At 43.8% G+C, this 13,437-nt stretch overlaps 1 protein-coding gene across 1 annotated transcript in view; it reads right to left on the bottom strand.

Annotated features, from left to right (window-relative positions):
* Nucleotides 1-5,200: 5,200 nt before the first annotated feature.
* The window catches only part of Arhgef26 (Rho guanine nucleotide exchange factor 26), a 109,531-nt gene continuing 101,294 nt past the window's right edge, over nucleotides 5,201-13,437 (bottom strand). Inside the window, exons 12-14 of the mRNA XM_075950584.1 lie at nucleotides 9,552-9,619; nucleotides 8,300-8,404; nucleotides 5,201-7,419 (exon numbers count right to left, since the gene is read on the bottom strand). Of these exons, the coding sequence (XP_075806699.1) occupies nucleotides 7,277-7,419; nucleotides 8,300-8,404; nucleotides 9,552-9,619 (316 nt within the window). The 3' untranslated portion in view covers nucleotides 5,201-7,276. The remainder of the gene's footprint in view (nucleotides 7,420-8,299; nucleotides 8,405-9,551; nucleotides 9,620-13,437) is intronic.

Here is a 13,437-nt window from a genome sequence, read left to right as displayed (position 1 = left end):
CCTTGTCTGAAGGATAGGTAAAGGTTGTGAGGATTACACATGCTAATAAGTGTAAAGGACCACAGACTAGTGTCTGATGCATATAAGCCTCACACAATCTTTGTTACTATTTGTCCATGCAATATTTTTAACATTAAATAATCTTTTTACCATTTACATATTGTACCGAGGATCCTGGAGATGGTTGAGCCAAAGGCTTCACACATGTTTGGCGAAAGTGCTGGGTAACTGAGCCACATCCCCAGCCTATAATACACCATTCTTATGCTTCTTTACCCTCTTGGAGGAGTGTGACAAAACATGGCTGTTTTCAGGCCTGTTGAACTGTTGGTTATTCACTATTTTGACTCGCTTCCTGGTTTCTTGTTTGAGTCCCTAACTCTAGCTTAATGATGTTGGTTTTCTCATTGTGAGATAATCAAGTGTGGTCTTACTTCCCTCATAAGTAGTGAGATGACCAGGGTGTATGATTATGGATTTGCTGACTGCACTGGTCCAGCTACTCCTCCCACGTTTTGAGTGTATGTCACCTGGCACTGTGTGCGAAGATTTGAATGTACTGCGTCCTGAATTTGTTCTTTTGGATTGTCTCAGCAAAATGAAGTCTGCCCCTGAACTCTTGAGAGTGACAGTGGTGTAACAATACATACTAGTTTGGGCCCTAAAGTCAAGGTGTGTTTCAAGCAAGTATTTCTTCTCCGCAGCAAGGGAAGCATGCTTCAGAACTGATTACAGGTAAGCAGTTCACAAGGATTAAGTGTGGTATTTCCCTCCCCTCCCGGCACCATGATATCTCTGCAGCAGCTGGTGGGGGAGGGGGGATTGAGTTGCTCATCACTCTGAAGGTTCTGCTACTGCTGTGTACAGACTGGGGTTGCTAACTGGAAAGTGCATTCCAAGCTTCAAAATGACTTGTTCTGGAGTGGTCTTAAAAAATAGGTCATGAAAAACAAAAGCCTGAGTGTGTTTCATCACTGTGTTCAACAGAGAATAAGCTGGAACACCACTGAAGCAAACTTCGGAGGAGACACGAAGAGTGTTTTAAGAGCATTGAGTTCATGCCTATGACACCTTCCTAATTAACCAACCTGGGAAAAAGGCTTTGGATAATTTTAAGTCAGTTCATTGCAAACTGTATTTTGTTGCATTTGTAAAACAAAATCTACTTTAAAATTCTTCTTCTAATATTTGTGCACCCAAGCTAAGTAAATGGTGGCATATCCATATATTTGTTAAACAGCATTTTTCTTCTGATTTTTTTTTTAAACTATCTTGGCTGGAGAGTATTTGAAGATGTATCTAGCAAAGTAAATCGTGTTACCATTGTTTTTGATACGTTCCCATACCTTCTTAAAGCTTTAAGGTATTATATATTTAAGAGTATAGCTCCAGTATGTTGTCTCTACTGTATAAAATCATGCAGCTAACACACCACAGTCTTGATGTAGAACATTCTCATCAACCTAAAATTGTCTTTGTTGCTTTTGCAGGCAAAATTTCCCTTCTCCTGTGGTGCCCAGTGGTCAGCATGTCATCAATTTTGCCTTTTCTAGGATTTCCAGAAATGGATTCACAATGTCTACATGACTTAATATAAAGCATTGAGATAACCTATATACTTACTGTACATATTAGTGATTTTTATTGTTTAGTATTCTCTTTGTTATTGTATCCATTTACGGCTCGATGGACATTTCATGTATGTTCAGCATTTTTGTTGTTAATAAATAAAGCTTCTCTAAATGTGTAGCAAGTTGTCATATGGTTCTATGTTTTCACTTTCTGTATAAATATCCTGAATTAAGATCATTCCATCAGATGATTAAGTGTGTATTTTTTTAAGATTTTTATTTTGATTCATGTGTATATGTTCCTATATAAGTTTATATGCATCCCATGTGTGCTGGTATCTGTGGAGGCCAAAAGAGGGCATTGCATCCTCTGGAGCTGAAATTGCCAGCATTATGAGCTGCCATGTGGGTGCTGGGCACTGAACTCCAGTCTTCTGACTCAGATGACTGAGCCACCTGGCACAGAGACTACCAAACTTTCCTCAAGTGACTATACCACTTTTGCTTGTGTGGTGTCTTGTTTGTACTTGATATTGTCCATTGGTTTTTGGTTTGATTTTTAACAGTGTTCTATTTCATTTCTGCTTCAGTGATTAGCAATGAGCAATTTGCACATGCTCAGTTGCTTCTTTGCCTAGTTGTCTTATATAGAGTGTTTACATTCTTCACCTCTGTCAAAGGAGGGGTTCTAAAGTATTCCTGTCTAGGGAGATTAGTCACTTTAGATAGGTATGCTGTTAGTGCTTATTTCTTGACCTTGGAAATGGTCCGATGTGCCCGAAGAACGTGGCACCAACCATGAGGGTCGGGCATGAGAACAAAATGAGTATTGAGAATACTGTGAGAGCGAGCGCTTTGGAAGCATTACACAAGCTGTGTGCATTGTGAATGGAGCCCAGCCAGTCCTGCTGAGGGAGGGGACATCTTTTATTTGTGACCTTCTTGGTCCTAAATTTGACTCATTTCAGGAATTTTGAAGTTAGTTTCCAGATAGAATGAGTGACATATTTCTGAAAACAAGGGGCACACAGATTGGTGAGTTATTTCCTAGAGCCTTAGTACAGCAGAGTTTTGGATTTGTTCTAGGCATTCCTCCTGTATTGCTGACTCTTGAACAGCATGGGTGTGAAGAATTTGATGAATTCACCGACACATCTTGGAGGGCCAGGGCATCGGGAAGATTTGATTTGAAAAGGTAGCACATTTTATGTCCTAGAACTATTGAAAAATTTATAAGTTATCTCAGTGTATAAAATAGATGTGCATAGTTACCAAAATACGTACCAATTGATTATAAAAGTTAAAAATTTACCAAAACTTAGATTAAAATTTCATAGTATAGCGAATGTAAGCATCAAATCTAAAACTAGAAGGGTCATGCTAATAGAAAATGCTACACTACAGCCACCTTGCAGTCACTTCTGGTTGCGCTTGCTTCCAGAACTCGTGGACCACTAGTGGTCCAGGACTGGGGACATTAAAACTGACACACTTCAGCTGGAGAGGCTGTACCATGGTGGTTACTTACTTAGGGTCACTACTGCTGCGGTGAAACACCAAAAGCAAGATGCTTGTGATTCCACATTGTAGTCTATCATTGAGGGAAGTCAGAACAGGAACTCAAGGATCCTGGAGGCGAGAGCTGAAGCAGAGGCCATGGAGGGGTGCTGTTTACTGACTTGCTCAACCTGCTTCTAGAACTCAGGACCACCAGCCCAGGGGTGGAACCACCCACAATGGGACTGGGCCCTCCCCTCCCCCATGAATCACTAATTATGAAAATGCCTTACAGCTGGATCTCACAGCATTTTCTCAACTGAGGGTCCCTTCTTTCAGGTGACCCTAGCTTGTGTCAAGTTGACACAACTATCCAGCACAGTGGTATTCAAGGGTCAACTAGATTTCCATATTTCTTTGCTTATGCTTTGCCTTAGCTTCCAGTCAGACTTTAAAAAAAATTAGTTGTTCGTGGAAGGCAATTATTTTCCTTTGACTTTAAGATAAAAATGGATGGTGTCTAGCTTATTCACTTACTCACTGAGCCTTTGCGATTGTGAAAACAGCTGCTATAACAGTTATACACATTTTTGTGTGAATGGACATGTTTTCAACTCACTTGGATAAAACCCAAAGCCTGTAATTGTGGTAGGGATGTTTCGTTCTGTCAGAAACTGCCAAAAGGCTTTCCCAGGAGGTTACTGCATTTCCACCAGCAGTAAGAGTTCCTGTTTTTGTTTCCTCATCTTTGTTAGGGGTTATTAGAGTCTTACCTTGAACTTGGAGAGATCCACTTCCGTCTGCTTCTCCAGTGCTGAGATTGGGGTTATAGTTTTCCACAACCATGCTGGTCCTCTTTTTGGCTGTTTCAGTGTCTGACAAGATTAGTCTGCAGCTCCGACTCAAGCTGATGTTCTATGTGAGTTCTGGTGATACCCAGATTTGTGCCATTGCTTAAAGTTGAGATTGTTTCTGATCTGTGAGTTAAAATGTAGGAGTTCCTTGTACATTTCAGATGAATAACCCCCGTTATATTATTAAAATCATATTCTTCCCCTCCCAAAGCCTTCTAGATCTGCTCTCCTTTCGCACCCAACTTTAAATACTTTCTCAAAACAAAACACCAGTATAACAATATCCCCAACAGAATAACCCCCCCCCCCAAAATCAAAATGAAAAACCCACCAAACTGCAACAAATACAAAAACCTGTGGACCCCATTATACGTTGGTCAATTACTGAACAGCCTGTCCTGGTGTGGTTGATATACACAAAGTTGTTGATACACACAAAGTGGAGAAAACTGAGCTTCCCTGTCCCAGCAGGTGTGACAGTTCCGTTTTTAACCTTTACCCTAGTGGCTATGTTTCCTGGCATTCATTCGGTTTTTTTTTTCTTAGAAAAATATAACAAAATGAAATGTAAAAACTATCACAACAAAGTTGGGCAAGACAAACCAATTGAGAGAGCACAGGAGAAGGCACAAGAATCAGAGACCCACTCGTTCACACTCGGGAATTGCACCAAAACACTCAACTGGAAGTTTACATATGCAGAGGACCCGGTGCAGAGCTGTCCGGCCCTGTGCAGGCTGCTGCAGTCCTTAGTTCCTAAGAGCTTTACTCGTGTCGACTTAGAGGGGCTTGTGTTCCTTATATCCTCGATCCCCTCTGGCTCTTGAGACACTTGCTGCCTTCTCTTCCCTGGGGTTCCCTGAACTGTGGGAGAGAAAAGGGAGGATTTGGTGGAGACATCCCATTTAGGGCTGAGTGTCCCAAGGTGTCTCTCTCTCTGTAATGTCTGGGTGTGGGTCTCTTATTCCCATCTGTTGCAGGAAGAAGCTTCTATGATGATGACTGCACATGGCAGTGAATAGCAGGATATCATTAGGAGGCATTTCCTTTTTCAGTGATAACTTGGCAAGCTTCATCACGGAAGATTTTTTAGAGACGTTCGCTCAGTTTACCCAGTTTTCTTTCGTGGATTATCCTTTTGATGTCTTTATCACCCAAACCAAGGTCACCTAAACTCTACACAGATGCCAAGTGAGTATTGCTTCAAGTCATTCATTTTGTGGCACTCTTACGCAGTAATGGGAAACTAACATAGAAGGATTTGGATTTTTTTTCTTTCACCATGATTTACTAGATGATAAATTTTATAAGCACAAAGACAGTAGAACCAGTTCTCCAAAGCACCTGTTTCCTAGGTTATCCGTTGCCAGCGCATACCCAAGAGACAAGGTGAAATCTTCTGTAAGGCTAGCTGTAGATACCATCTCAGTACAGCTTTGATTTAACCACACCCCCCAAACCATACACTTCACCCCACGAGTAAATTAAATCACTCCAGCACAGAACGGCAAATATATATAAAATCTTTATCAATTCACAAGCTTTGTTGAAAGTGTACAAGCAGTTTCAATTTATTGGAACAATAGTAACATTTCTGTACTGTAGGCATGAAGTCACTGTACATTTCAAAGAAGGCATTAAAAAAAGTAAGTTTGAAAGAAAAGCGCTGTGTTAAACACAATCACAGTTGAGATGGAACGCTGTGACTGTTAAATACCGGCTATACTGGGACACTTTAATAACAGGGTTCAGCCGCTTGACTTAAAGGATATGCATATTTCCACACTGTTTAATACTTATAAATTAATTCACAGGATCCGTAGTGTTACTTTATAGCTCTAAATCAGTATTAGCAAAAATAATACAAAATGATTCTTGTTGCAAGCAACACCTTCTGTCCTAAGTAAAACATACCATTAGATTAAACTGTAATTCGTTAGCATTTCTTCTAAAAAGTTTGTGACATTACTGATGAGAGAGATTTCCTGTTTTATACTCTTAGGACATCTTTTGCTGGGGGGCCACTGCTATTGCTCCAATCACATACTTACGTACATTTCAAAAAACTCAGGGCCTGGAATGTCTTGCAAGGAATACATGTAGAGGCAAAAGGAAAGCAACTCCAAGGTGAGAAAGCCCCTGGGACCTCTCTTCTAGCTTACTGCTGGGTTTGGGTTGCCAGGTATGAGCCAAGCACACCTACACACGGGCCTTCTGGAGCCTTATGGTTTGGTGCTGTTTAGACAGGAACATGGCCACAGGACAACTATCCGAGCCCTCCATAATGTATATATAGATTTTATTTAGTGAACAGAATAGAGAGGGGGTATAGCTACCAATGAAAATAATTTTTTTCTGTCTATCTTTCAAAACTTCATTACTGTTCAGTGAACTACTCTTCTACCTCGTCTCTTTGTACTAGTGGAAAAATAATGTCCTATAGGAACTCACAGCTAAGAGAGACTCCAAACCCAGCCGTCAAGTATTGAGTGCAATAAATTCCTGTTAAGGTCAAAGTATTACAAGTGAGTACCTTGTTGGCATCTTGATAGCGTCTAAACTTAACTTTCTCTTCCTTAATGTGTGTTCCAGCCACTCTGGACTTGAAAACAAGTAGAACAGTCAGGAACCTGTGCTGCTGAAGGAAAAGCAGCCTCAGGTGAGCTCTTTAGCAGGTGGCCCCGAATATCCTGTCTTCCGATGTCCTTGCATATGGGAACTGTAAAGCCCGGGTCATTTTAGTAGCTTATTTTTATTAAGCTAAAGTTAGCCAAGACCAATATTGAATGAGGTGGATTTTTACAAATCCTCACTGGGCGACTCCTCACTTTCCTTCTAATGAGGAAAATGATAGCAAAGTTCAAGTGTCGATTTCCCTTTCGTAGAAAGAGGTTTACAGTTTACAGATCATGACAGCTCACCTGCTGAACTCTTATCAGTCCCTTTCGGAATTAACAGCATTAGGCTAAGACATCAAAAGTATTTACAAAATGAACAGTCCTTCCAGACAAACAGGCTGATGCTGTGGGACCGTACAAAGGAGAAACTTGAGGAGGAGAGCAATGCTCTAAGTGAAACAAGGACAGAAAAGCCAAAATACAGCATCTTACATAACAGCGCAAGTGGCTGGAGCCAAGGACTATTGCTATCCCTGAAGCCGACTCTTCAGTGGACCCAGAGAGGTTTTCAGGAGTGTCATCATGCAAAAACAGCTTTGTGGACCAACTGCATCTCACAGCTGTTCTTCCGAGAGTACAGAACAACTTGGCAAGCTTACAGGCACGTGTTTCCGTCCTTTTAGTTAAGCGGTGATAAGGGGAAAACTAGCCCCTATTCTGTTGGCCATCTGAGAGGTTACACATTGGTTTCCAGTCCTAACAAACGCCCCATCCTCTCCACATTCTTATCAATAGTCGCTTGGCACGTTATCTCCTTTGCACATTCCATCGGAAACCAGCCCCTCTCTCCATCTCGAAGTCGTTCCCCTTCATACCAGCCTGCAAGGAAAACCAGGTGGCATCAGGCAAGACAGGTCTGGAGGGATCTTACTGTGCCAGCTCACTCTGAAGAAGAGATGCCTCATTCAGAGGTGGCTTTCTTCTGTGGGTTGGGTGACCATGGATAATAGGCAAGAAGAAACTTCAGTGCAATAGATTCCCGTTTAGGTCAAAACAGTTGAGGTGAAACAGGACAAGGTTTCAAGAGAGAATGAGTGATATACCAAAGACTGGACATGAGCAAAAAACTCGGGAGGAGGCTGAGAGAGGGTGAACTGACTGGGGTTCCAAAGGGAACCCTTTGGGTATGAGAGCAGGACACCCTTTCTTTTTTAAGTAAGGGAGCAGGGCAGAAAAGCCTCTGGAGTTGAGAACTACGGGACTGCAGGACTGGGAAGAAAAGGAAACTTCATAGTGACTGCCTCGTGTTTCAAAAGCAAACACTGAAGACAGAAGATGCCCAAGAGGGGGCAAGGGAAGGGTTTTCAAATGGGTTACTTTTTTTTAAAGATTATTATGTACATTGTGTTCATCCTCCATGCCTGCGGGCCAGAAGAGGGCACCAGATCTCCTTACAGATGGTTGTGAGCCACCATGTGGTTGCTGGGAATTGAACTCAGGACTTCCGGAAGAGCAGTCAGTGCTCTTAACCTCTGAGCCATCTCTCCAGACCCAAATGGATTACTTTTAAGCACTCATCAGGGCTCTGAAAAGCTTGTGGTTTGGGGCACGGATTGTCAGGAACAGGGATTAAGGATTGGACAGAGGAGCTGGAGTCAGAAACTGGAATACAAGTACTGACGACAAAATTAAATTCCGTGCACCCCGAGGCTCTGTGAGTGCCCGTCTCCTCCGTCCCTATGAGAAGAATCCTACTCACCATCACCAACACGCTGATAAATGAGGACCACGTCAGCAACCTGTAGGGAGAGCTCATCCGGCTGTTTGGCAGTAAAGGATCTGATGATTTCCACCTGAGTCAGTGCTGTGGAGGAAAGGGAACACACTGACCTTGCTGAGGAACAAAACTCGTACAAAGCTGCCACATGCATTCACTCACTGGGCTCTGTGGTTCCAGAGCTGGCACTGGCTGACAGAACCAGGCTCCTACGGGGAAGTGACTTTAAGAAGCCTCATGCTTGTTTATGACCTTTAGAATTTTAAAACTGGGGTTCAAGAGGGGTCTTATGATGCATGAATACGCTGAGGATAGCCTTGATCAGGAGCCATTCATGGTCTTATACATGGGAACTGCCAATCACCACCATACACTGGGGAAACTGAGGCAAGAGAGTACCCAGGTCTCTCTCCACAGCGTCCTCATCCTACCGGCAACTAGGCATAAAGGCTGTGAAAAAGCTTAGAAAAATGAGGGCTCCAACCAAAAGGTTGCCAGACTAATTTGGAGTACCCCAAAATGCTGATTTGCAAAAACACAACTTCAGCTTCATTTTTTTTAATATAAAATTTAATGTCGCACCAAACACTTTTGCTTTGACTCTAAAAGCTGTGATCATTGGCCCTAGAAACCACCTTTGCAACCCCCATTCTTCAGTCCTCCAACTTCAGGCAGAGCATCACAATGAAAGAATGAGAGGACACCAGAACAATGGAGCACATTTTCTTGACATTACCATTTACACTAAAAAAAATGTAATTTCCTTTAGATCAAAAACTTGTAACTAGACACCCTGCAATTCCAGCGTTTGGGAAGCTGAGGCAAAAGCTTGAGTTCAAAGCCAGTCTGGGCTAGTGTGAAAGCAGGCCAGGCAGAGCTATAGAGAAAATCTTTTTTTTAATAATAATAATACACACGACCACATTCTTCTGTGAGTATTCAAACCCATTAATAACAGCTAAGTGTAAGCACTGCACAATTCAAGCAGGGCTTCACCCTCTGTAATTTACTGTAGCCCTCATAATAACCCATGGTGAACCCCATGCCTCTGACTCACGGATGGAGAAACAGATTCATGAAGGCTAAGGAGTGTTTTTTCATGTTTATCTAACAAATGCACCTGGGAGGAACCTTGCAAAGCAGGTAGAGATGGAGGTAGTGTAGTAACCATGCTAGCCAGCAGGGGGCAGAGCCCCTCCATATTCCAGAGCCGCTACCTCTCCTGGAAACTTACTGGTTCGATCCGGTGGCTGCTTCCCACTGCTGTGTCCCAGGGCTGTGATCCAACGGGCTCGCTCACTCCTAAACACAGAAAGCAGGTGCAATTCTGATTCGTCCCTTAGACACCCAAGTAGGATATCCCAGTTAGCCCGTGTAAATCAATTTCCAAAACAAAAAGGATCCCGGAGGGTAGGGGACTGACCCTTCAGACAGGGGAAGGAGTGAGTTTTAAAAAGGCAAGCAAACATAAATCTGGCTCGCTATTGGCTAAATGGAACTTTTCATACGGCAGTTGGACATTCCCGCCAGCACATGAAAGCGCAGATACTCAGCACACACCTGGTCTGAAGTTTAACAGTTCAAAGATCAATTTCACCTGTACGCGAGCCTGTGAAGCAGGATCTTCCCCCCCCCTCCCCCACGGTCATTCTGGTAAACAGGACAGGGAATCTGACATAGTTACAGTTATCTCTAACACAGGCACCTTTGGTCAGTGTGAGCTTTACTGAAATACAAATTCTGACGTGTTGAAACTATTCCCAAATGCTTTAAAATGTTTTCATGAGTATAATTAAAATGAAAAATAGCCGAACTATTTTAATATCATGCTAAGGTATAGCCGTACGAAACCAAGTTAACCGTGACTACCGCATCCCAAGTCTCAGGTAAGTAAGCACTGCTCCAATACAGTCACACCTGTGTCTTTAGAAACCAGCATTAGCACTGCAATTCATTAAATCACTCTACACAGATTTTCATTCTCTTAGGCACTCACTAAATGCACATATGTCAGATATATGTACTCAGCATCCATTACTTCATATAATCCTTCCAAAACACCACGTATGGGATGGGACTAGCATTTTTGAGGTAAGTAGTTTAAGCTAATCACTGTGCCAATGTGCCTTCTGGAGAGATGTCTTTCTCCCTAAATACTTAAAGAAAAAAACGAAAAATTTTCCCATTACCTCGCATCTAAACACGTCTCTACAACCTAGCTTCACTCCCCAACAAGAATTCCCCTGCCACACCATTCAGAGCAGCCACTTGAGACCCAGCAACAGTGCACACTACCCAGGCTTTCCCGCTGTGCTCAGCAGCCTTGCCTGCTCACCACTGCCTTCTAAAAACACTGCCTCTTGGGGCTGCTGAGACGGAACAGAGAGGTGCCCGTCCTTGTGCAGGGCCCGAGTTCAGTTCCTAGCATGCAGGCAGGAGGCTTATGACAGCCTGTTACTCCAGCTCCTGGCGATCTTCGAACATCCACACTCAGGCGTACATCCCCACACAGAGACACAAGTGTGGAATTAAAAATAAATCTTAAAAAAAGTGTCACAAAATTTAAAAGAAAAAAAAAACAAGTATTTTAAGTATACTCAACTCCGCTTACGCAGACCCATGTCTATATGTTACCAGACCAGGGCCAGTCAGTGTCTTCTGTCCAAAGGAATGCCACTCTTAATTTTCATCCCACATATTAATCTTCCATTTTACCTATTAAGAAGTGAGGTTCTACATGCAGTTCTGTTTGGGCTTCTTTTGTTTCTATAGTCTCGATATTGAAAATCTAACCTCGCCTCTTCCAGGTAACTTCCCTTATCCCTATCTGGTAGTCTGTCCGCCGGGGCCCTCTGCCCAGCCTCAGCATATTGCTGGCCCACTGTACCCTCCTGAAAGCAGGCAGTGTGGGGGCGGGGAGGCCTGGTTAACTGGATTATCTCCAGAGCACTGCTTAGTCCATAACCAGGGCTCAGTAAACATCTGCTGACAAGGGAATCAAATTACCAATCACACCCTGAACCTTGATCATTTAGCAAGCCGTTTGCTCCTATGACCAGATCAGAAGCTCTGGCAGGGCAGGAATCGGGTCTCTTTCTTAAATATATAGAAAACTGCACAAGTTAAAGGCCTCTCTTAGTAATATATTGAGACTGACTCAAAAAAATAAATAAATTGATACATGTTTAAAAGTAAAAATAACGGGTTAGGCATTTCGGATGAAATGGGTATGCTCAAATAATTTTCTTTAAAGAGTGAATCAAGGGGCTGAGGAAACGGCTCTGAGGGTATAGCTCTGGGCACGCATGGGTTTGGATCCCCAGAACCCATGGAAAAGCTGGACTCTGTAGTGTGAGTCCCTGCAGTCCCAGCTCTCCTGCAGGAACATGGGAGGCAGAGAGAGGAGAGCCTCAGGAAGGTTTGGAGCCACCCACTCTGGTATACACAGTGGCAGTGAAGCCCTACCTCCGAGTAGGTGGATTTCCACCGGGGACAGTCCTCTGGCTGGCACACACTGGCATGCACAGGTAGGTCTACACTCACACACAGAAAATGAAGGAGATGAGGTTTCAGGCAGTCATACATAGAACTATTAGAAGCCGATGATACCATCCTGCTTCTAAAAATGTCTTTCTAGCGCAAAGGAAAATGCTCTACCTTGGTTTTGTGAGGACTAAGTAATAAACAGCTTCCTTTAATCCAGTTCCCAAATAAACACTTTGAATTCTGCCATTTGATGGGGGAAAAGATCCTTATGATGCCACAGGCTCAACTAGATTTCCCAAGTACAATGTCTACCAGAAGGCGAGTGGTTTATTAACAGCAATGTCCACAACTCTGTGTCTCCTTGCCGTACCAAAGGCATGGTAGGTCTTTACCCCACATCTTATCCCGCCCAAACGGCTGCCTTCCTGGAGCACTTCGGAACTGAATATTTTCCATAGGACTCTGCAGACAAGGCCAATCTCAAGATCCAGCAGCTGTCCCCTGCGCTGAACGGTCCAGATGAAATCATTCGCCCCGTTCCATGCTGTCTGGATACTAATGGCATCCTGCAGACAGCGTGGCCCCTTGCTGAGACTCTAGAGGACAGAACAAGCCACTTGTTGTTGCCTTTGCTGAATGGAGCTGTTTCTTGAAAATGTTTCAATTGAGCCAGTCCCACCCCCTCTTAGAAGCTGTCAAACCACACCACTTCCCCTGGGGCTTCTAAGCTCCTTGCCAAGGGGCTGCCCCACAAGGAAGATGGAAGGACCTATCTATAAAGCAGGGGCAGAGCGCTCACTGTAACACAGAATCCTAAAGACAGGAGGACCATTATTAAAGCCATGGCTCACCCTTTCTCCAAGGACAATATGAAACAAGAGGAATACGCAGCCTACTGCCTGTGCAGTTCCCTTTGCTCAGAGTAACTGAGTGGGAAACGCTGGGCTAATGCAAACTCATACCTGCGGGGTATCAAATTCCAGGGCACAACTAACCCTTCTCCAACCGAGCTTCACTGCACGCACAGGCTCTGCACACGGCTGGGGGTACAGGGTGGACAAAGTAGGGTTCTCGGCTGTTCACGGTCCTTAATACAATGGAGCAGACCGAACAGAATGCATCCTATTCAAACGTCAAACAGCGTGCAATATGCTGCGGAGAGACTTTCCTTAAACCACATCCAACCAGAGGAGAAAGAACACGAAAGGGCGAAGAGACTGCCCAGTCCTTCCATCCCCTGTGTGCCTGGCACTCTAAGATGCCATTGTGCCTTCCTCATGGGGAGTCAGCAGCTGAGCACCTTGTCCTATCCCTTAACCCAGTAATAGGCACAGCAGGTTTAAATGCGATTGCAACAGAGTCGCAGACACAGGAGTCCAGTTTCTTACTGTATCTACTAAAGGCTGGATAAGCGTTAGAAAGGGGGGCTCTAAAATAACAGCACACTGCACCCTCACATTGCTGGCCATCCCAGCACTCAGGCTGAGGAGACAGCATCACGAGTTCCAGGCTAGCCTGGGCTGCATAGGGAACCTTGTCTCAAAAATAAACAAAGCCGGGCATGGTGGCTCACGTCTTTAATCCCAGAACTCCAGAGGCAGAGGCAGGTGGATCTCTGTGAGTTTGAGGCCAGC

The sequence above is a fragment of the Microtus pennsylvanicus genome, chromosome 16, assembly GCF_037038515.1.
Source record: "Microtus pennsylvanicus isolate mMicPen1 chromosome 16, mMicPen1.hap1, whole genome shotgun sequence".
In the NCBI taxonomy this organism is placed as follows: Eukaryota; Metazoa; Chordata; class Mammalia; order Rodentia; family Cricetidae; genus Microtus; species Microtus pennsylvanicus.
Note: the sequence above shows the minus strand (reverse complement) of the source record. Positions and strands in the feature narration are given on the sequence as shown.